The following is a 24,257-nucleotide window of genomic DNA, read 5'->3' as shown; positions in this document are numbered from 1 at the left end:
CCCCCTCTTTTACTAAGGTGCGCTATGCTTTTTAGTATATATTTATACTCACCCAAACTGAATCAATATGGGGTACACATGTCCAGAAAAAAACTGTAAAAATAGTGAGAAAAAGGCACCAAGGAAGGGAAGGTACAAATAATGGTGTCTGAAGACGCATGATGGCCACTTACTGAGGGTGTGTGGAAATGTGCGTGATAAGTTATACAAACATGTAATGTGTAAAGAAGGGAAGCTGTTTATGCATTTATGGACTTTTTTTTTAAAGTCAGGATCATCTTTTGTCTAATCCATTCTCTGCCTGATGACTCTTTAAGACCACTCTTGTGGTTATTCTCACTCATTATTTTTTCAAAGTATAAATATTCCATCCTTTGGGAAAACATTCCATGGAACTACATTACAAAATAAATGACAAATTTGCCCACTCAGGATACTTAGCTATTAATCCCAGCTGTCTATCCATAGACTATTATGGTCCAATATTCAGCTCACAGCAGTCAAAATTCTTATATCCACTGCCGGTTATATTCCTGAATATTCAATGCTGGGCCTTTGCCAGGCACTGACATTGAATATCCATTTATAGGATGGCCTCTAGAACTTATGATATTAAGTGCACTATTCAGTCCTTAAGAGTAGAAGCTAAACAACCTAAAATAGGATTGATTAAATATCCTCTATAATAATCCTCTAAGCGCGCATGCGCATTTAGGAGGCTTTGCTACCTGATTCATGCTGTGTCCCTCTTTGGCCGTATTCGTCAGCTCGGGGCGGCTTGATGAGGCACACACAACGGCTTGAGGCGCATGGGGTAGCTTGAGACACATGGGCCGGCTTACAATGGCTGGTGGTGCGCGGCAGCTTGAAGCGCGTACGCCGGCTTGGACGGCTGGTGGCGCGTGGAGAAATTTGATTGGTGCACTGGTTTGGAGATAGCTAAGAGGAACAGCTGGAGGATGTCATTCCAGTACTGCAGGTGAAAGGGGGCTGCTTTTGGGGGAGAGGTGTGCTGGGAGGAAGACAGCTTTGCTCTGGTGGGGGAGAAGACAGACAGGGGCCACAGAGAGAGTCAGGGAGAGGGAGAGGGAAAAGAGGCTGCTTTGGGGGGATGGGTATGCTGGGGACAGACAGCTTTGCTCTGGGGGAAGACAGAAGGAGGCCACAGAGAGACAGTCAGGGAGAGGGAAAGGGAGCTGCTTTGGGGGGAGAGGTGTGCTGGGGCAGACAGCTTTGTTCTGGGGGGAATACAGAAGGGGGCCACAGAGAGACAGTCAGGGATGTCACAACAGAAAAATATAGGCAGGAAGGGGGCCAGAGAGACATACAGAAAGAAAGACAGGGGGCCAGGAAGAGAGACAGACAGACAGAATGACAGACAGACAGCAGCCAAGGAGAGAGAGGCAAAGAAAAAAAGACATAGACAGCCAGTGGAGAGGGAAAGGTTGCTGCTTTGGGGGAGGAGTGTGCTGGGGGCAGACAGCAATTATGCTTTGCTCTGGGAGAGGGGAACACAAGGGGGCCACAGAGCAGGGAGGCATGGCACAACAGGGGGCAGGGGAGAGGGAAAGGGGGCTGCTTTGGGGGGGAGGTGTATACTAGGGGCAGACAGCAGTCATGTGTCCCATGCTGGTAAGAAGTGGAGGGGGAGAGTGAAAGGGGGATGCTTTGGGGGAGGGGTATACTGGGGGTAGACAGCAATCATGCTTTGCTCTGGGAGGGGGAAACAGAAGGGGGCCACGGAGAGACAGGCAGGCATGGTGCAACAGACCAGGGTGCCAGACAGACAGACAGACAGAAAGAAAGACAGACAGACAGACAGCGTCCAAGGAGAGAGAGACAAAGAAAAAAACCAGACAGACAGACATCTACTCTAGTACCTGTTAATGTAAAGGGCTTAAACACTAGTAGAACATAAGAACAGCCATACTGGGTCAGATCAACTTCAACCCCAAAATGTACACATGTTAGTCTACAACTATTCAGCAGTGCTAACCGGTAAGTACCTCTAAATATAAACAATTAGGTGGGTCTAGGCAGTTTAGATGTGTAGGATCCTCTCTTGCTCAATCACAATGCTTTAAATAACAGCCAGTTAGAATTTAGCTACATCTACAATAGCCATTCATGATGTAGAGCATGAACTCTTCATTGTATAACAGCATGTAAAATCTCCTGCATTGCAAGATATTGTACGCAATATTACATCACTGTCACCTGGGTAAATGCAGCCTCCCACACTATCACTTTTTCATTGATTGTGAAATCCTCCCCAGGGGGAGCATAAGGTTTATAACTTCCGACAATTTCATGTTTCAGTTTCTCATTGGACAGAAAGACCAGATTAATAATACTGTAGTCAATAGGTAAGTCTCCATTCTTATCATAAAAGATCTCTTCCCCAAGAACGTTCTTAAAGTGCACATTCCTCAGATAATGATGAATCTAAAGAATAAAGGACACTTTTCAGCAGTGCCTGGAACTGCTAATTTTCTTATTATTTATGTATTTGTTTAAGAACATTTATAATTTATTAGTCCAATGTTCACTCACAGGGTATAGGTTTCCAGAATTATGCATAATATTCTAAATGAGGTCTCAGCAGAGTCTTATGTAGGGGCATTAATACCTTCTTTATCCTATTGACCATTCCTTTGCACCCTAGCATCCTTCTAGCTTTCACCATCACCATTTCAACCTGTTTGGCCTCCTTAAGATCATCACATACTATCACACCCGAGTCACACTCCTTTCTCATGCACAAAAGTTCTTCTCTCCCTAAACCAATGATCTTCAATGCAAGACCTGTGAGCCAGTGGTGAACAATAGAGACCTTCTGGGTGGTCTGTGCACTTATGTGGAGTCCCTCTCCCCTCAGTGAGATCCAGTGCTTGCTCACTGTTCTCATTCCCAGCAGCACTGCTCTTACTTTTTGGGTCACTGGTACTGTGAGTGACGTACACACTATCTCAGCAGCCTGGAAGCTTTTTCTATGCTAATGCTTCCCACCTATGTGGGAACAGGAAGAAGTCACAGAGAAAAAGTTTCCAGGCCACAGAAGGCAGTGTGTTTACTTCACTCATGCTGCTGGTAGCCCAAAAGAACAGTGTTGCTGGGAATGAGAACACTAGTAAGCAAGCACTGGATTCGGGGGGGGGGGGGTGGAGATTGCACAGGGAGGGTAATAGAGAGATGCTGGACTGCAGGGATGTGGAGGAAAGGGAAAAAAATGCCAGACCTCCAGGGGAAGAAAGGGAAGGTGAAGAATAGAGATTTCAGACCTTGGGAGGGGGAGGGAAATAAAGAGATGCCATACAAAGGGGATGAAAGGGGAGGGGAAATAAATAAGGTGAGGGTAATAAAGAGATGCTAGAATGAGGGGATAGCAGATGAAAGAAAAGAAAGATATCAGACTTCCAGGGGAAGAAAAGGAATGGAAGGGATGGATGAATGGAGATCCAGACCATGGGAGGGAAAGGGAAGGTGTGAGAGAGATGACAGACAAGGGGATGAAAAGGAAGGAGGGAAGAGAGATGCCATACCACATAAAGGGGGAAGGGAAGGAAAGAGATGTCCAACAATTAGAAGGGATGGGAAAGAGAGAAATGCCAGACCAGGGAAGGTCAAGGAAGGAAGAAGAGAGATTCCAGAATAATGTAGGGTAGGGGGTAGGGAAACACATAGAGATACCAGAACACAACAGGGAAGGAGGGAAGTGAAGGAGGGAAGTGAGATGCAAGAATGTGTGAAGGAGAGAAGAAAGATCTCAGACCATAGGAGGGGAAACGAGAAGGAGGAGATGGTACACAGAGATGGAGGAGAGGAAAGGAGGAGGAAGAGATGGTGCATAAGGGTAGGAGGGATAGGGAAGGGGAGAGAGAGGGAGGGAGGGAATGGCACACAGGGATGGGAAGAGTATGGAAAGGATGAGAGGGAATAAATTTTGTTTATGGAAGAATGGGAATAGGGGAGAAGAACGAAAGAGGACATGGCATATACAGATGGAGTGGAAGGGAAGACAGAGTGAGGAAATAGTGCACATGAACAGATGGGAAGGTAGCTGAAGGGAAGACATGGCAAAATAATTAAATTTGAGAAGAAAGCAGAAAAATGGGAGAAAGTTGAATGCTAAAAGTTAATGCCAAAGATGGATGTAGGGCAAAAAGTGAAGGAGAGAAAAACAGCAAATAACATAACATAACTTTATTCTTCATTCTTCTATACCGCCACAATCAGATGATTTCTAGGTGGTTTACACCGAAGAGAGCTGGACAATCAGCGAAGTACAAAATACAAACATAGTTAAGAGTGCAGACAGAAGGAGACTGGGAAAAGATGATTAGAAAAATAAAATCTCCAGAGAATAAAGGTAAGAAAAATTATTTTATTTTCAATTTAGTGATTGAAATATGTCAGTTTTGAGAATTTATGTATGCTGTGTATATTTTAAACTGTTCAGGAGGAAATGCATTTCTTTCTATTTCTCTGGTATTGGACTGTAAGCAGAGTCTGGCACCTTAGGGCTTCATTTGTGGTCCTGTATTTGAATAGGGTTTATCTGTGTTCTGCACATGTAACCAAGGCCAGGTGATCTGGTAGGAATGAATGTCATGAAACATTATTAGTGTCATAGCCCCAAGTAGGATGACATTTGTTGGCTCTCCTTCAGCCCTTTAGGACCCAATATGGCCCTCATTTAAAATTAGCAAAGAGCACTGCCATAAACTGGACCATTTCCTTGGCTTTTTGCAGTCTAAATGCATGACCTTGCATTTCTTAGCATTAAATTGTAGCTGCCAAAGTTTAAACCATTTCTCAAGCTTCACTAGGTCCTTCCTCATGTTATCCACACCATCAGGGATGCCTACTCTATTGCAGATTTTGGTATCATCCACAAAAAAAAGGCAAATCTTACCAGACAGCCCTTCAGCAAGATCATTTCAAACGTGTTAATAAGAACAGGCCCAAAAAATAAACCTTGAAGCACATCACTGGTAACATCCCTTTCCTGACAGTGATCTCCACTGAACAATACTCTCTGTCACCTTCCACTCAAACACATACAGTATAACACTCTCCTTCTATCATTTTCTTTTGTCACTATAATAAATTAAACAGTTTTGTCTGACAGGACCTGCCTCTATGGAATCTATGTTGCCTATGCTGATGACATCCAAATTCTACTGTGCTGCACATACCACCACACACACTGAAATTGATTCTATATATGATAATTTCACTCACAGATTGGTTAACTATACACAAAATCAAACTTAACCCAGACAAATCAACATTGATTATATTATATTATATAGTGGTGAAGAAATGTTTTGGTACACTGTGGAAATTAAGGACCATCAAAAAAATACTTTGACTCTACATCCTTTAGACTACTGGTGCAGTCTCTGGTTCTATCAATACTGGACTACTGCAATATCATTTATCTAGGTATCCCAAAGAAAACAGTACGAAAATTAAGAATAGTACAGAACAAGGCAGTTCGTTTGATATTCGGATTGAGAAAAAACGACTACATTAGCCCCTACTACAGTAGGTTACACTGGCTGCCAATGGAAGCACAAATTATGTTTAAGTTTGCCTGTATCTGTTTCAAGCAGGCCTTGGGTCTAGCGCCTTCCTATCTCCTACCACATTTCATACTACACAACCCCTCACGACCAACCAGAAACAGTAACATATTTGCATACCCAAGGACCACCGGCTGTAAATACAAATCCTTTTTGGACAGATCTTTTATGTTTCAAGCAAGCAAACAACAGTCCTGGCTGGGCTACTACATCAATGGAGCCAGGCTCTCCTATGGCGCATTTTGAAGATTAATCAAAACCATACTGTTTGACAGATTTAACTCCTAAACAGAAGCCACACTAAACACTAAATTCATAAATTCGTATTTTCCATCTATCAAGTTTCTTAGGATTTTTTTTGTTGTACCCTCTATGTTTGCATTCGGTAATTTCGCTGACTTTCCAGCTTTCTACCTCAGGTTGCATACTTGAGACTCATAATGGATACCTGAGACCCTTATCTCCCTCATGTCCATTTCTTATGCAAAATGCTGTAATATGTCCATTTCTTATGTAATATATTATTATATGTCGATTTCTTATGTTTGTACCATCTCTTTTTGTATCCTGTAATTCACTGATTATCCAGCCCTCTTTGATGTGAACCGCCTAGAAGTCACCTGACTATGGCGGTATAGAAGAATAAAGTTATTATTATTATTAATGACCATATCACTCTACCATTGCAAATTCAACTTCAAAATACATCTATTCCTCTAGTCCAGTGGTTCCCAACCCTGTTCTGGAGGAACACCAGGCCAATTGGGTTTTCAGGCTAGCCCTAATGAATATGCATGAAGCAAATTTGCATGCCTATCACTTCCATCATATGCAAATCTCTCTCATGCATATTCATTAGGGCTAGCCTGAAAACCCGATTGGCCTGGTGTTCCTCCAGGATAGGGTTGGGAATCACTGCTCTAGTCACATCTAGCAAATTCCTTGGTGTTGTCTTAAACACTAAACTATATTATTAATTACAGATATCACGGGTGGTCAAATATTCATTCTTCAAATTATATCTCATCAGATCAATTTGCCCACTACTTTTTCCTCAAGCTCTAAACATTCTAGTACATTCTTTAGTGATACAACAACTGGATTATTGTAATTCTTTGTAAAGATAGCTAACACTCTTATTCACTCTCTTAACACTCTTATTCATTCTCTTGTTATTTCAAAAATTGACTATTGCAATGCTTTGCTTATAGGAAGAGCACAAAAAGAAATTAAACGATTACAGATTATACAAAACACATCCATCAAACTTATTTGTAAAGCTAAAAAATTTGACCATGTAACACATCTTCTTAAAGAAGCTCATTGGCTGCCTGTTGCCCATAGAATATTATACAAAATCGGTCTTCTTACTTTCAAATCTCTTTTCTTTAAAACTCCGGCTTTCATTCACAAATTATTAATCCCCTACTCTACCAACAGAACATTAAGATCTGCAGATCAACATCTATTATCCATTCCGTCTCTAAAAATTATAAATACACGCCGTCAGTTTATGTTCTCTGTCATTGCTCCCCAAACCTGGAACTCTTTCCCCATCCATCTAAGGGAAGAAGCTAATGTCGATAAATTTAAAAGTAAATTGAAAACTTTTCTCTTTAATGATGCATTCTTAAATTAATCATAATATGACCTTCAAAAAAAAAAAAAAAAGAAAAAAAAAAAAGATTTTATAAATCATTTTTTCTTTTTTTTCTTTTTTTCTCTCTTATCCATTACCCTACCCTCCCTTATGTACTCTCCCTTTATGTCCTTCTATACTTTTATTATAATGTAAATTCTCCCCATAAATTCCTTGTTTCCAGTATTGTTGCATTTGTCTTAAGTCAAGATTGTTTTATTTACTGTTGTAATATTTTTAACAAATTAATTGTATTAATATGTACATCGCTTTGAATTCAGATAAAGCGATTAATCAAATCTTTTATTAAACTTGAAACTTGAAACTTGAAACTATAGACTCCAAATAATATAAAATACTGCTATCCAGCTAATCTATGTTTCTAGATTTGATCACATCACACCCCTCTTCTGATAAAAAAAATCAACCTTGGCTACCCATGAATCACTGCAAAACAAATAAAAATACTTCTATTGACTTTTAAAACATTAAATGCTGGACCCCTCCACCACAACCACAATCTCGTGTATCTTCTCAGTTCTTATGCCCCACCTAGATCTCTGAGATCAGGACATCAGAATTAAATTATAATTCTGTCCTATCATGAAATTGTACACAGACAAGTAAGAACTGCCATTCTTTCTGAGAATGGACCTCAGTTATGGAACTCCTTACCTTTAACTCTTTGACTACAGACTTCCATAGACAAATTTATAAGTGATTTAAAAACATTTTTCTTTCACAATGCATATCAAAACTGAACTCATTAATATATTTGTTTCTTAACTTCACTGGATGAATCATGTTTACCCTCTCTCTATCCTTTCATAGAAACAAAGAAACATGATGGCAGATAAAGGCCAAGTGGCCCATCTAAACATAGAAACATAGAAGATGACGGCAGATAAGGGCCATAGCCCATGAGGTCTGCCCACTCTACTGACCCACCCCCAAGTCTACTATCCTAGGGATCCCACTCCTGGTGACAGGTTCCCTTGGCTTAACCCTCTAAGGGATCCCACATGGACATCCCATTTGCTCTTTAAATTCTTGTACGCTGTTTGCCTCGATCACCTGCACCGGGACCTCATTCCAAGGATCAACCACTCTCTCGGTGAAGAAATATTTCCTGGTGTTGCCATGAAATTTCCCGCCCCTGAGTTTGAGCGGATGCCCTCTTGTGGCTGAAGGTCCTTTGAGAAAGAGAATCTCTTCTTCCATCTCAATACGGCCGGTAATATACTTAAATGTCTCGATCATGTCTCCTCTCTCCCTACATTCCTCGAGTGAGTACAGCCACAAATTTTTCAGCCTTTCCTCGTACGATAGATCCTTGAGCCCCGAGACCATCCTGGTGGCCATCCGTTGCACCGACTCTACTCTCAGCACATCTTTTCAGTAGTGTGGCCTCCAGAATTGCACACAGTATTCCAAATGAGGTCTCACCATGGTTCTGTATAATGGTATTATGACTTCAGGCTTCTAGTCTGCCCATCTGCAGTAACCATTATCTCTTTCTCTCTCTGAGAGATCCTACATGCCTATCCCAGGCCGTTTTGAATTCAGACACAGTCTCTGTCTCCACCACTTGTCTGGGAGACTGTTCCATGCATCTACCACCCTTTCTGTAAAAAAGTATTTCCTTAGATCTACCACCCTTTCTGTAAAAAAGTATTTCCTTAGATTACTCCAGAGCCTATCACCTCTTAACTTTATCCTATGCCTTCTCAATGCAGAGCTTCCTTTCAAAATTAAAGAGACTCGACTCATGCGCATTTACATTACATAGGTATTTAAACGTCTATATATCTCTCCTCTCCCGTCTTTCCTCCAAAGTATACAGATTGAGATCTTTAAGTCAGTCCCCATATGCCTTATGATGAAGACTACATACCATTTTAGTAGCCTTCCTCTGGACCGATTCCATCCTTTTTATATCTTTTTGAAGGTGCGGCCTCCAGAATTGTACACAGTATTCTAAATGAGGTCTCACCAAAGTCGTATATAGGGGCATCAATACCTGCTAGTCATACCTCTCCTATGCAATCTAACACCCTTCTAGCTTTTGCCGTCACCAACAGTTAAGGTGAGAAAAGAGTTATCTTCAGATCCAAACTTCAACTAATAGCCAATCTGTCGATCAAATCGGGAAGCATTCCGGAACACTGGAAAGTGGCGAATGTCAAGCCGATCTTCAAGAAAGGTTCAAGGGGAGATCCAGGAAACTACAGAGTCTGACCATGGTTCCAGGAAAGATGGTAGAGGCGCTGATAAAGGACCGCATCATTGATCACCTTGACGGACACAATCTGATGAGGACCAGCCAGCACGGCTTCAGCAAGGGGAGATCTTGCTTGACAAACTTGCTGCACTTCTTCAAGGGAGTAAACAGGCAGATAGACAAGGGCGAGCCAGTCGGCATTGTATATCTGGATTTTCAGAAGGTGTACGACAAGGTCCCGCATGAACGACTACTTTGAAAAATTGCAAGCCATGGAATCAAGGGTGAAATACTCATGTGGATTAAAAACTGGTTGGCGGATAGGAAACAGAGAGTGGGGGGGGGGGGGCAATACTCGGACTAGAAAAGCGTCACAAGTGGAGTGCCGCAGGGTTCGGTGCTTGGACCCGTGCTCTTCAACATATTTATAAATGACCTGGAAATTGGTACGACGAGTGAGGTGATTAAATTTGCAGAGTAGTGAAGACGCAGGAGGATTGCGAAGACCTGCAATGTGACATAAGCACACTCGAGAAATGGGCCGTAACATGGCAAATGAGGTTTAACTTGGATAAGTGTAAGGTGATGCATGTTAGTAACAAAAATCTTATACATGAATACAGGATGTCTGGTGCAGACTTGGGAGTACTGGTCGACAAGTCAATGAAGGCGTCCATGCAATCCGAGGCGGCGGCGAAAAGGGCAAACAGAATGCTGGGAATGATTAAGAAGGGGATCATGAACAGTTTGGAAAAGATTATCATGCCGCTGTACCGGGCCATATGACCTCACCTGGAATACTGCATCCAGCACTGGTCGCTGTACTTATCGACAGGGTCCAGAGAAGAGCGATTAAAATGGTTAAGGGGCTGGAGGAGTTGCCGTACAGTGAGAGATTAAAGAAACTGGGCCTCTTCTCCCTTGAAAAGAGGAGACTGAATGGGGACATGATAGAAACATTCAAGATAATGAAGGGAATAGACTTAATAGATAGAGACAGGTTGTTCAAACTCTCCAAGATAGAGAGAACGAGCGGGCACTCTCTAAAGTTAAAAGGAGATAGATTCTGTACAAATGTAAGGAAGTTCTTCTTCACCCAGAGGGTGGTAGAAAACTGGAACGCTCTTCCGGAGGATGTTATAGGGGAAAACACCCTCCAGGGATTCAAGATAAAGTTAGACAAGTTCCTGCTTAATCAGAACGTACGCAGGTAAAGCTAGTTTCAGTTAGGACACTGGTCTTTGACCAAAGGACCGCTGCGTGAGCGGACTGCTGGACACGATGGACCACTGGTCTGACCCAGCAGCGTCAATTCATATGTTCTTATGTTCTTAACCTGTTTGGCCACCTTAATATCATCACATACAATCACACCCAAGTCCTGCTCTTCTGTCGTGCACATGAGCTCTTCAATCCCTAATCTGCACCATTCTCTCGGGTTTTTGCAGCCCAAATATATGACCTTGCATTTCTTAGCATTAAATTTGAGATCCCAAATTTCAGACCATTCTTCAAGTTTCACCAGGTCTTTCTTCATGTTATTCATACCATTTGTATTATCTGTAAAGAGGCAAATCTTACCCAACAACCCTTCAAAGGCTTTGCTAAAATCTAAATACACCACCTCTAGCCCACATCCTCTATCCAATTCTCTGGTCACCCAGTCAAAGAAATTGATCAGATTTGTATGACAAGACCTACCTCCGGTCCTGTAATCCACAGGATTCCAGAAACTTGACCATTCTCTGTTTAAAAGTGTTTCCATTAATTTGCTTACCAACCTGTAATTCCTTATTGCTTCCTTACTTCCACTTTTGTGGAGAGGGACCACTTCTGCCCTTCGCCAGTCCTCCAGTACCACTCCTGACTCTAGAGATTCATTGAAAAGGTCAGTCAGCGAAGCTACCAGAACTTCCTTGAGCACCCTAGGATGTAAACCATCCTACCCCATTGCTTTATTTACTCCTCACGAACACAACCCTCTGAAAATTGATCAGGGTCTATTACTCCTCCATTCCTATTCACGTTTGTCTTCTACGGTCCCACTCCCAGAGCTTCAGCCGTGAACACAGAACAGAAATATCTGTTAAGCAAATCGGCCTTTTCTATATCAGCTTCTACATATTCCTCCCCTTCACCTTTGAGTCTCACAATGCCACTTTTGCACTTCTTCTTATCACTAATATATCTAAAAAATGTCTTGTCTCCCCATTTTACCTTGTCAGCAATTTTGTCTTCCGTTTGCATCTTTGCTTTCCTGACTACACGACCAGCCTCTTTTAACTTTTCCAGATATTTTTGCCTCTCTTTCACTTTCTACGATCTTTTATAGTTTATGAAAGCTAACCTCTTATTCCTTACCTTCTCAGCTACTACTTTTGAGAACCAAAGTGGCTTTCTTTTCCTCTTACTTTTACTTACTTACCTCACAAAAAAGTTTATCCAGCTATCTCTCCTCCCTTATAACCAAAAAAAACAAACCAAAACTGTTGTAACTTCACTGGAAATGTCCAGTTAGCTCTTTTGTAATCCGCCTTGAACTGCAAGGTATAGGCGGAATAGAAGTCCCTAATGTAATGTAATGTAATGTAATACAATCGCTCTTTTCAGTTTTGCCCACTGCATTTCCACTCTTTCCAGATGTTCCCACCCAGACAACATTTCCATGACGTAAACTCCCATCTGAACAAAGTTAGTTTTTGTAAAGTGTAGAACCTTTGCTTTTGAATGAGCTTTTGAATATCTTGATATTAAACCGTACTGTGCAGTGATCACTGGATGACAGATGATCACCCACTGTACCATCAGAAACACTTTCCCCGTTTGTAAGCATTAAGTCCAGTATGACCCCATCCCACATGACCCCATTACCTACTGCTGGAACAGTTCTCCTTGTAGAGAATCCAGGATCTTCCTACTTCTAGAAGACCCTGTAGTAGGGATACCCCCAATCAACATCAGGCATATTAAAATCACCTATTAGCAAGACTTCCCCCTTTTTTAGATATATTCTAAGGCCCTGATTCTGCAAAGTGCCGTCCCGATTTTATGCAGCTGTAGGCGTCCTACAGCTGTCTAATCAGCCAATCGGGATGCACATTTAAAAAAAAAATGCTCCCCAGGCAGGCCGCCTATATTGAAGGCGCCTCCGGAAGCCTAGGGAGGCCTGCAAGATGCCTAAGCTCGCCTTAGGGCCTTAGGTAAACATAGGCGGCCCTACGCTTCTCCCTAGTAGAGGAAGAGATGCTTAAAATGTAGGCCAGCAAAATGCTGGCATACATTGTAAGTAGACGTGGCCGCTATACTTATCGCGGCAAGGGATCTCCCTGCCGCAATAAGTATAGCGGCCACGGCTGCCTGTCCAATTACCAGCAGGAGGGTGCCCAGCCCCTCCTGCCGGAATGCCGCCCCCTCCCCCTTGAAACTCTAGATCGCCGGCAGGAGGGTGCCGAACCCCTCCTGCTAGAAAGCCGCCCCCATCCCCCTGAAACTCTTGATCGCCAGCAGGAGGGTGCAGAACCCCTCCTGCCGGAACACCCCCCCAAACTCCCAATTGCCGGCAGGAGGGTGCCCAACCCCTCCTGCCGGAAAGCCAGAGCCCCTCCGGACCCCCCCATGCTAACAACCTCCCCCCGATGACTAACCTAACCTCCCCCCAACTAACCTCCCCCCACTAACCTTTAAATGTTGGCCGCTCCTTCCTGGCCCATCCCCGCTAAGTCTAAGGCCTGATTGGCCTAGGCTCTAGAAGCCTGGACCAATCAGGCCTTAGGCACAGCGGTTCCGCCCATCCCCACTAATCCTAAGGCCTGATTGGCCCAGGTGCCTACGAGCCTGGGCCAATCACACCTTAGGGTTAGTGGAGATGGGCGGACCCGCTATGTCTAAGGCCTGATTGGTCCAGGCTTCTATGTGGCATACTGATATGTATTCTCAGGTACCTAAATGGAGGTACCCAGTTATAGAATTTTCCCCAAAAGGATTCTCTTTCATGTTGTGCCAACTATCACAATACATAACATTCCTTTATGAAATGATGTTACCTTCCATGGCAAATAATCTGACAATCTCTGTCGGTCTCCATCCCACATGGTGGTATTTCCAGAGCCAGAGAAAAGCATGTCTTTCAGTGCATGTGCCAGGGTGTACACAGCATTATAAATGTTATAACTGTTCGCAAAGTGGGTATTGTCGCAGTGGGATATATAGTGAGCATCTTTATCTCTACTACAGGATTTTTTGATGCTTTGGGGGCACCGGTTGTCACACAGTCCATTCCACCATTCTTTAATTAAAGTATCATTAGGAAACATAATAGGTTTTACCTCATGTATAAATTGTAAAAAGCTTGGAATATTTTTCTTTACTACAGTGAATACCAGGGTGTTATTCTTGAAACTAATTTGTTCTATATACGTTAAGGGAAAATCAATGTCAGTTGTGATGATCCAGACCTTGCCTGGTATCAACAGAGTTTCTAACTTTACAATAAAATTCCATGCATCCTCTATATTAAAATGACCAATGATCACATTAGTTGATGATTTATAAATAGTCTCTTTAATGTTGTCAGTGTTGTCTCGTAGTGAAGCTTTGATATGACTGAATATTTCTGTGAATTCAATGCAGACTCCATTCTTCTCAATCCCTTCTTTCAGAATCTGAACAAACCTCAGGCTGCTGTCATCATCGGGTGCGACGATACCAACCCAGGTCCAGTTGAAATGCTTCAGTAACTTCACAATCCCAGTACTGATCTTAACAATGCTGGGCATAGTCCGATATAGATATGGAAACTTAACATCACTCATAAAAGGATTTTGAGAAGTATAACTGATCTGTTGAGAAATATAATTAATTTAGAATTATCTTCAAGAGATTGTGGGAGTTAACTACTAAACATGGTCAAATAAATCATCTAGTGTAATCTAATCTTCCATTTGTGAGTCACACTAACCTATACAATCATGGTACTGTACCTTAGGCCCTCTTTTACTAAGATGCGCTAACCAATTAGCACGCACTAAATGCTAATGCGTGCATGTTAGTCTGTGGATGCGCTAGCGTTTAGCATGCGCTAATCAGTTAGTGTACCTTAGTAAAAGAGGGGGTTCATTTATGGTGGGATTCAGTAATGTAATCATGATAAACAACACAAACCTTGATATTTTTCTGTTCCTGGAGCACTGGGACACCAAAGTGCAGTCCAATGCTTCTGGGTTACAACTTAAAGGGGGCAGTATAGGTTAAAATGGGTATCCCATGCATAAAGAGTTCCCAGCCTCCAGACCAGACTTTTACCCCTTTGAAATCACTCCTACTCTTCTGAAAACTCCTCTTCATATAATAAATTACCAGCCACCTAAATTCAGTCCTATTTCCCAGAACAAATCATGTCCAAAGTTACCTATCTAGACTCCCATCGCCTCTGAAGTTATACCCAGCTTCTCTACTCTCCACAGACTGATATGCTGTTAATAATCTGTAACCTATAGCTTAAATCATCTGTAGTATCTGAAATTGGAGGGTGGCTAATGTTATGCCAATTTTTATAAAGGGTTCCAGGGGTGATTTGGGAAGTTACAGTAACCAGTGCTGGGCAAAATAGTGAAAACTATTATAAAAAATAAAATTATGGAACATGTACAGAACCATGGTTTAATGGGACAGAGTCAGTATGGTTTCCTCCATGGGATGTTTTGTTTCACCAATCTGCTGCATTTCTTTGAAGCTGTGGGAGGGAGATAGCCCAACAAGGGGAAGAGGTTGAGTGGTGCTTCAGGTTTATTGTGTGGAGGCAGAGGGAGTAGATGCTGGATGGAAGTGGGAATGAGTGAGAGAGAGGAAAAGAAGCTGGAAGGAAGTGGGGAGGAGAAAGAGGAGAACAGATGCTGAATGAAACTGGAGAAAGAGGGGGAACAAATGCAGGATGGAAGTGGAGGGGGGGGAGCAGACACTGGATGGAATTGGGGAGGGAAAGGGGGAAACAAACTCTTGAAGTTAGTGGGTTGGAGAGAGAGAAGGGAGCAGATGCTGGATGGAAGTGAGGAGGATAGAGAGGAGAGCAATCACTGGAGGGAAGTAGGGAGGAGAGAGATGGGAACACTCACTAGAAGGAAGTGTGGAGGAAAAAATGTGTTAGAATCATGGAGAAAGAGAGGGAGAGATGGATGGGGAGGTCAGAAAGGAGGGAAGGATAAATGTCACAGTCAGGGGAAGGGGAGAAGATACAGAGTAAAAAGTTGGACTCATGGCACAAAAGAGAGAGATGTTAGTTGAGTGAGGGAATGAGGAGTGGAGGAGAGGATGCATGTAAGAGACAGAGATAAAGAAATGTTGGACTAGTGTAGGGAAAGGAAGGATAAATGTTGGACTGGGAGGTGGCCATAAAGGATGAAGGGAGGGGATATATTGGACTCCAGGGGATATAAAGGAGGAAGGGAGAGATAAATATTACATTGGGGAAGGAGAGATTACTCAAGGGAGAGATACCAGATTAGAGAATAGAAGGGAGGAGGGAAGAGAGAGTTGGCAGATTATAGGAAGGAGAGGAGAGAGATACCAACTGAGCCTTCCAACTAGCTCAACGGTGCACCGCTGAGCCAGTTGGAAGGCTCAGCGGGATCTCCCCAATAGTTTAAAAATTTGTTTTTGCCGGTTTCAGTTTCTTTTACCTCTCGACGGACCTCAACAGCCCCTCTCCACAACCCACTCTCCTACCCAGACACTAAACAAAGCCAACAACCTAACCACTGGAAACTACACTGCCTCTACCAGCAGCCCCACCTCCATAATGAAGCTAATTCCACAAACAAACACCCAGATTATTCTATTAATAATCCTTCTCATATCCAGCTGTAAGGTAGAAGCAAACAACCTATCCAACATTCCCACTAGCTCAATTGCAATCAAAATCCTTCACCCTAACAGGAGAGTTCCAATAGACAGAAACTCCAACCACCAAACAAGCGTTCAACACCCCATAACACCAGCATGGGGAAGAAGAGCAACACAACCCAAGACCAAACCGCACCATAACCCAAATTCACTCATCTACCCTAAAACGATTCACAACCACCAAACAGAAACCACCACCCTTAACTGTGCCTACTTAAACGTCAGAGCCCTAGGTCCAAAAACAGAACTTATAAAAACCTGGATAAAAAACGAAAACCTAGACTGCCTCTTCCTCACAGAAACCTGGCTAACATCGGACACAGACCCAAGAATTACAGAAGTCTGCCCTCAAAAATACAAAATTACAATGACCTGCAGAGATAAAAAAAGAGGAGGTGGATTAGCGATCTTACTCAAAGACTCCCTAACCTTAAACATATTGGAAAAAACTTCCACCCCTTACATGGACCTTTTAGCATGTCAAATCTCTTCCACCGCACTGAAAAACTCACTAAACTGCATGCTCTGTTATATAACACCGGGAAACTGGGCCATGGTTAGATCCGAATTTGAAAACTTCATATACCAAAACTCACTTACAGCAGCACACAATCTTATCCTAGGAGACCTAAACCTTCATCTTGAAGACCATTCATCCAAGCCAGTAGACAATCTACTTTCTTTCCTCAAAGCCCTATCCTTCCAAATTTTAAAACCACAAACTACTCATGAGAAAGGACACCAACTGGACATTGCAGCCTTCATGACCCATCAAACATCTACTTCAGAAATTCAAACGTCTAATGGAACCTGGTCCCCATCCCTCTGGTCAGACCACTACACTTTGTCACACCCCTAGCCTTAAAGCTCGGTTTGTGCCAGGCAGGGGTTTGTCTAAACCTATCCCAGCTGTCAGAAGAGCTGATCAATGTGACAAGCCAGAGGGAAAGAATAGGGCAGGTGGTTCATTTCCCTTTAAATCTCAGTTAGCTGAGCTCCAGGGAGTGGAGGATGCTGAGCGTAACAGCCTGGAACAGCCTGAGATCACGCCCACCTCACCTACTAACTCTCAGCTGCAGAAGCTGATTGTTGCTCCTAAGAGAGTTAGGCAAAAGCTGCAGGCTGGCCCTCCCCCTCAGAGAACTGGGCGTGCCCGGCTAAACGTAATAGAAGCTGCTCTGAGGGGAAGGAAGGCAGTCTGCCCTGAGCCAGCTCAGGAAGGAGGTGTCCAGGACAATGCTCCTGATCCTCACTGCTATACTGATGTTGAGATGTTAGATTTTGACCCTGACCTTGTGGCTAACCAGCCAGCAGAGCTAGAACCTATGGATTGCCAGGAAACTGCGGATATTCCTGAAGGTACGCCTATGGAAGAACATTAGGTTACATATTTGTGGGACTTTTGTCTTCCTGCTCAGGTGAGCAAATTGTTTAGACTGCTTCTCAGCAGCTGTTTGCAGTTGAGGGAAGAAGGAGAGCAGTGCTGAACTTTTCCCTTTAAGGGAGCCTGAAAAAAAAAAAACAACGTTTTTTTTATATACTGAAAAAAACTACACTGTTAAGTTTATATTTTGTGTTTTGAATGCTGAAGAATGAGGAAGTAAGTTTGGGGAGAATCCACTGTACAACTGGATGGGTTTGTGGGGCCATTTGGGCATTCTGTTATAACAGGAATATTTTTGTGGATTCGCTTACTCCCCTCCCCCACCAACTCCTTTGGAGCTGGCTGGGGCCAAGCCTACTTACCTCTCAGGCTTGGGCACAGCACTACAGGCAGTGCTAGTAGCAGTCTTAGCTAACTGTCTGACTTTAAAGATAATAACATTGTTTTTGGAGAGTTATCTCTCGGCATCTGATGGCAATTATTTTGCAAAGTGTTTTTATGTTACTTACCTGTATAAAGGTGAGAGCTAAGACTTAATTATTTTTCATCAGCTCTGTTTTTGTTTTGGGAACTTATGTTGGTTACTTGGAGTCTGGACTGACTGGAAGTTGGCTCCCAATATAAGCCCACAATAAAGTGATTGTTGGCATGAACTATAAACTGACTCTTTTGGATTTTGTTTCATGCTTTATGACTGAACATTGAGACCAGCAGGACTTCCAACTTTATGGAAGCACGTCAGAGGTGAGCTATAGTGTGCACTGGCCGGAGCCTATCATATCCACAGGCGCCGGCATCGCCACAAATGGTATCAGGAGTGGGATGTTGCGCCTCCTGCTGGACATTCAGTGAACTTTGAAAAAAAAAAAAAAAAAAATTTTTTTTGATATAGTTAAAAAAAAAAAAAAAAAAAAAAAAGTTTTGGACTATAGCTAATTTGTTGTGTTAGCTTGTTATTTTAGTTTGTTATATTGGTTCCTGTCCTGTGGGAATCTGGTGTCCGGTCGTTCCTGTTGAAGGAGACCAGAGGGATCCTACCGGTTCGTGGTGAATCGAAGGCTGAAGAAGAGCTGGAGAACCTGAGTCGGAGGAGGACCTCAGCACTGATATAAGAGGACAGAAACGCAGACAAGCGACTGGGGGTCAAGGAGGCCCAAAAACCAAAGGCGCAGACTCACCAATCGCTCTGGTAAGAGTACCTGAGCTAAGGGGTTGGTGAGGGAGATTGGCTAAACTATTTTTGAAGTACCGCACTTGGGTTGGTCTTTCTGTTTGTTTCTGTTTCAGGCCTGGGAGAAGATGGACCAACAACAGCTGATGGCGTTCCTGGCAGCTGAGAGACAGAAACAAAGCAAGGACTTACAGGCCGTGTTGAAAACCAATCAAGAACTATGGTACAGATCCCAGGACATGTCTCGCAGACAGCATGATGAGATGGTACTGGCAATGGGGGAGCAAACCAAGGTACTTTCTCAAATTTTGCAGAGACCCCCGCCAGCTACGGGCAGTGACTCAGGGCTGAGTGCCATTCAGCAAACCACAGGAGCAGCTACCCCCCTCTCGTTGTTAAACCTGTGTAAAATAACTCCAGCAGATGCGCCGGATGAATTTCTGGCCGCATTTGAGAGGGTAGCTACTGCTGCTGGTTGGCCTCAGGGTCAGTGGGCTGTTAGGCTTCTACCCTGTTTAGCGGGAGAAACTCTGTCTGCTTTCCAGACATTAGCCCCTGAATTGGCCAATGATTATCAGGCTGTTAAGAGTCATATCCTAGAATACTTAGGCTACACTTCTGAGCATTACAGGCAGCGTTTTAGGACTACCATAATGCAGGAGAAAGAAAGGCCTAAGGCACTTGGACAAAAACTGTCCAAACTGGCCGAGCGATGGCTATACCCTTGGCTGGGAGACCCCAGGGCTTTGGTTCTGGAAATTATTAGGGAACAGGTCCTAGAATCAAGCCCTAAAAATTTGAGGGGATGGGTCAGGAGGCAAGGCTGTAAAACCTTAGCCCAGACTCTGGAGGTTGCTGAGGCATATTTGGATGCCCAGGCGGCTGCTGAAGGCGAGCAAGTAACCTCTACCCAGAGTCTGGGAAAATCCAGGATAACCGTAGGCCAGGGACAGACAGGGAAACCCTCTGGGTATGTCAAGCATAAGGAACCCGCTTCAGGTTTTCGGTGTGGGAAGGCTGGGCATATCCAAAGGACCTGTAGGGTTCTAAGGGACCTCGTAGTAACCCAGGGAAAGGACACCCCTCCGATCCCTGAGGCATATAGGGTGGTAGTTTCTGTGTCAGGAAGGGAGGTGTCGGCCTTGGTTGACACTGGGGCCGATCAATCGATGATGTCCACCCGGTGTTTTCAGCACCTATTCCCTAGGGAGGGGAGACATGAGAAGAGAGATACGGTCACTATTAAGTGCGTTCATGGGGATAGTGTGCAATACCCTCTCCGGGATATCACTGTCATGAGCGGAGATAGAGTATACAAGGTAAAGATTGCTATCGTTCCTGGTGCTCCCTATGACCTCATACTGGGCAGGGATTGGAAAGGCCTGGAGGAATGTCTCCAACCCAAGCAAGGTTTGGTGGGAACTCGCTCTCAGGGCCCTGTAGTCTCACTTGAGGAGGAAGAGCTAGGGACCATCTTTCCCTTCGAGGAAGGGGTGGTGGAGGGGAATTCCCGAGCTCCAAATCCCCATTCCCGTGCTCAAAATCAGAGGCAGAAACGTCAGAGAAGCCAAGCATTAAAGCAGACTAGTGGGGCTAAGGACATCCCTTGGCTTCCAAAGGAGCTGGTGAAGCTATTTCCCACCTTTCCAGACGAACAGATAGCAGATGCATCCTTGTTAGAACTTTGGAAGCAGGCGGCTGTACCTACGAATAACCCGAAGTATTTTAAAGTAAAACAGGGGTTATTATATAGATGTTTGACAGGTAAAGACCCACGGGATAACAGAGAACAACTAGTGATTCCCCGGGGTTTTAGAAAAGTAGTCTTACAGACAGCACATGATCACCCCCTCTCCGGACATAAGGGAGCGGCAGCTACGGAGATTCAGGTACTGCGTAGGTTCTTTTGGCCAGGGGTATCTAGAGATGTTGCAGATTTCTGTAAGTCCTGCTCTACTTGTCAGAAGCTTTCATTGAGTAGGCCAGCCAGAGCCCCGCTTATACCCATCCCTAAAGTAGGTGAGCCCTTAACACGATTAGCCATGGATATTGTGGGCCCATTAGAAAGGACTCCTCGAGGGTTTACCTTTATCTTGGTAATAATAGATGTCGCCACCAGGTACCCTTGGGCTTTTCCTTTGAGGAAAACGACTTCGGCGGCCCTCATGAAAGAATTAATGGGGCTTTTTTGCATGGTGGGTTTCCCTCGCGAAGTCCTAACCGATCAGGGAAGCAATTTTCTCTCGAGGGAAATGGAGAAGTTCTGGCAAGGCTTTGGGATCCGTCACCTAAAAACTTCAGCATACCACCCCCAGGCTAATGGGTTGGTGGAACGGTTTAATCAGACGTTAAAACAAATGCTGAAGAAGGTTGGGAGCCAGGAAAAGAAAGAATGGGACTTGTATATTCCCTTGGTATTGTTCGCGGCACGTGAAAAAATACAAGATTCTCTAGGGGTAAGTCCCTTTGAGATGCTGTTTGATAGGGTTCCTCGGGGAATATTAGATATTGTCAAGGAACATTGGGGGTCCCAAGAGGGAGAAGAGACCAATGTTATATCCTATTTGGCCCAGTTAAGGAAGAGACTAGGCCAAGTGGCCCACTTAGGAAAGCATAATCTAGAGTGGAGTCAAGAGAAACAGAAATATTACTATGATAAGAAAACCCAGGAACGCCATTTAAAAGTGGGAGACAAGGTGCTCATATTAGTACCCTCAGACCCCCATAAGTTCCTAGCGGAATGGAAGGGACCTGCCACTATTGTAAAAAAATTGAATCAGGTGGATTATCAGGTCAAGGACGGAAAGAACAGGATACAGACCTATCATATCAATTTGCTGAAGCCATGGCGGGATAGGGAAATATTAACCCTGTGGGCTGATCAGACTCCTGATGATGATCTTGGCCCACAGATTGCCGATATGGGCCAAGCCGAAGGGGTCAATATAGGGACACAGCTTTCCAGTGAGCAAGCGGGGCAAGTACGATCCCTAGTACAGGAGTTTGAAGATGTGTTTTCCCCCATACCTGGGCGTACAGAGGTGGTGACTCACGATATCGTGACCACACCGGGGAAAGTGGTGAGGGTCAAACCTTATAGGCTAACTGAGGGGAAGAGGGAGTTGGTACAGAATCTGGTGGAGGAGATGCTGACACTAGGGGTTATCGAACCATCTCAGAGCCCCTGGTGCAGCCCCATTGTCATTGTTCCGAAGGCTGATGGAACCCCCAGATTCTGTATCGATTTTCGTCAACTTAATGAGGTATCTCAGTTTGATGCCTTCCCTATGCCCCGGGTTGATGACCTGTTAGATCGGCTGGGTCAGGCGCAATACCTCTCAACCTTGGACTTGACGAAAGGTTACTAGCAGATTCCCCTAACTCCCCAGGCCAGGCCTAAAACTGCCTTCAGCACTCCCCATGGGCTATACCAATTTAAGAGAATGCCCTTCGGACTTCATGGTGCTGCCGCGTCTTGTCAAAGAGGAATCACGGAGGTTCTACGTGGGCATCATCATTATGCGGAAGCCTACTTGGACGATATTGTTATCTTCTCCTCTGACTGGGCGCAGCACCTGAAGCACGTAAGGGCAATTCTGGATTCCTTGAGAAAGGCGGGTTTTACAATCAATCCCAAAAAGTGTTATCTAGGGCAGAAAAAAGTGAAGTACCTGGGGTATGTAGTGGGGAGAGGGCAAGTCAGACCCCTCATTGATAAGGTGAGATGCGTGAAGGAATATCCTTTACCCCAGTCAAAAAAACAGTTGAGAGGCTTCCTGGGGCTCCTCGGCTATTACAGGCGTTTCATTCCTGCATTCTCCACAAGGGCCGCGGTGTTGACGGATATGTTAAAGAAAAACAGGCCCGACAATCTTCGATGGGAGTGTAGGGATATTTCCGTATTCACACCTGAAGGTTAGGCCTCTATGATGTCATCAAGCCTGAACCATTGTTTCAAGAATCTCTCTCTGCAAGCAACTTTCCAGCATTTATTTTGCAAGAAGTAAGAAGTACACTGCTTTACAGTTTCTGCCTGATGCATTATGGGGATGTACCCGAATGTTGCTATTCAAGGGCATTCATCTGTGCTTTAATAATGGGACAGTGTGAATCTTGAAGAAATTATTCTGTTCTTATCTGTCTAACGGCCCTGGGTCTTCCAGCATATATGATACTTTATACAGAAAGGCTATTCATCAAGTTCTGTTTCTGGATTGGTCCGAGGAAGTCATCTGATGAGATTCAAGAAAAGAAAGGTGCTAATTAATTAATAGTTAGTTAGTCTGTAATAAGGTCCAGGGAAGCTCAGATCTGCTCACAGATGTTCTAATTGTAAACTTTTTCTTTCAATAATTAGACCTGTAAGTTACCTCGTGTGATTCTCTGCCTAAGAGATAGAAATTCGGACATTTAAAAACTGTTCTGAACTTAGCACAGATAAACGGAACTTATTGCTGATGATTTATAGCCTCATCAAGGATTTTCAAGACGTGTAACTTTTACAACGGTATTCCTGACGTCTTCCAGCTGACAAGAAAATTTTCTCTTCCACCTAATTGTGCCGGAGAGGCTAATTAAGGGTGAGCATACGGAAATTACTTTTATTAGCTTGGGAATTAGATAGGAATCAAATGTGATAAAGGTAAAGGGTTGAAAAGTTACCTGGGAGATAATAATCATTTGTTAATCAGGGATTATTATTATAAGGAATAGTGTGTGTGTTTAACAAGAAGTTTTACTTAGTTGTCTAACCATTAGATTGTGACAATCATGTACTGAGTTTCATTTGTGTAATTAGATATTTTGAACAATACTTAGATTCTGCAGCTGGCTTGTGAATTATATTTTTCTATTTTCATAATAAAGATATTTCTCATTAGCCTGGGTTTTGTGTCGTATAATTAGACCATGATATTTGGACTTGAATAAGAGGTTATGGTTTTCTCTAGACCACTTAACAGAGACGCAACGTGTTTATAATACTGCTAAGTGAACCATAAATCCTTCTACAGATTTTGGGGGCTCGTTTGCCGGGATATCTAGGTTTCTAATTTACGACTGTAGCTATGTCTGTGGACATTGAAACTCAGATTTCGTGGCATGCTCTTGAAAAGGATGTTTTTCAGAAATTAGCTGTGCAAGTGTTAAAACAGCCAGATTCTGATGTGTATTTTTCTGACCTTGTTCGTTTATTACATGCAGATATAGAGGACTCTAATCAGGCGTACTGTTCAGTATTGCAGCGTCTCCTACATGCTCGTACTAAACCTACAGGAGAAAATTATTCAGAGCTCATTTGTGCATTGTTTGCTTTTAAAACTTCTGTCTCTGCTAGTTTATCTCAACAACGTCAGCTT

The 24,257-nt window shown here is 43.5% G+C and overlaps 1 protein-coding gene across 1 annotated transcript in view; it reads right to left on the bottom strand.

Moving 5' to 3' along the window:
* Positions 1–24,257, bottom strand: part of LOC117346145 (vomeronasal type-2 receptor 26-like) — a 119,908-nt gene that overhangs the window by 53,331 nt on the left and 42,320 nt on the right. The window contains exon 6 of the mRNA XM_033915547.1: positions 2,218–2,445. Within this exon, the coding sequence (XP_033771438.1) occupies positions 2,218–2,445 (228 nt within the window). The remainder of the gene's footprint in view (positions 1–2,217; positions 2,446–24,257) is intronic.

Source organism: Geotrypetes seraphini, chromosome 12, assembly GCF_902459505.1.
Source record: "Geotrypetes seraphini chromosome 12, aGeoSer1.1, whole genome shotgun sequence".
In the NCBI taxonomy this organism is placed as follows: domain Eukaryota; kingdom Metazoa; phylum Chordata; class Amphibia; order Gymnophiona; family Dermophiidae; genus Geotrypetes; species Geotrypetes seraphini.
Note: the sequence above shows the minus strand (reverse complement) of the source record. Positions and strands in the feature narration are given on the sequence as shown.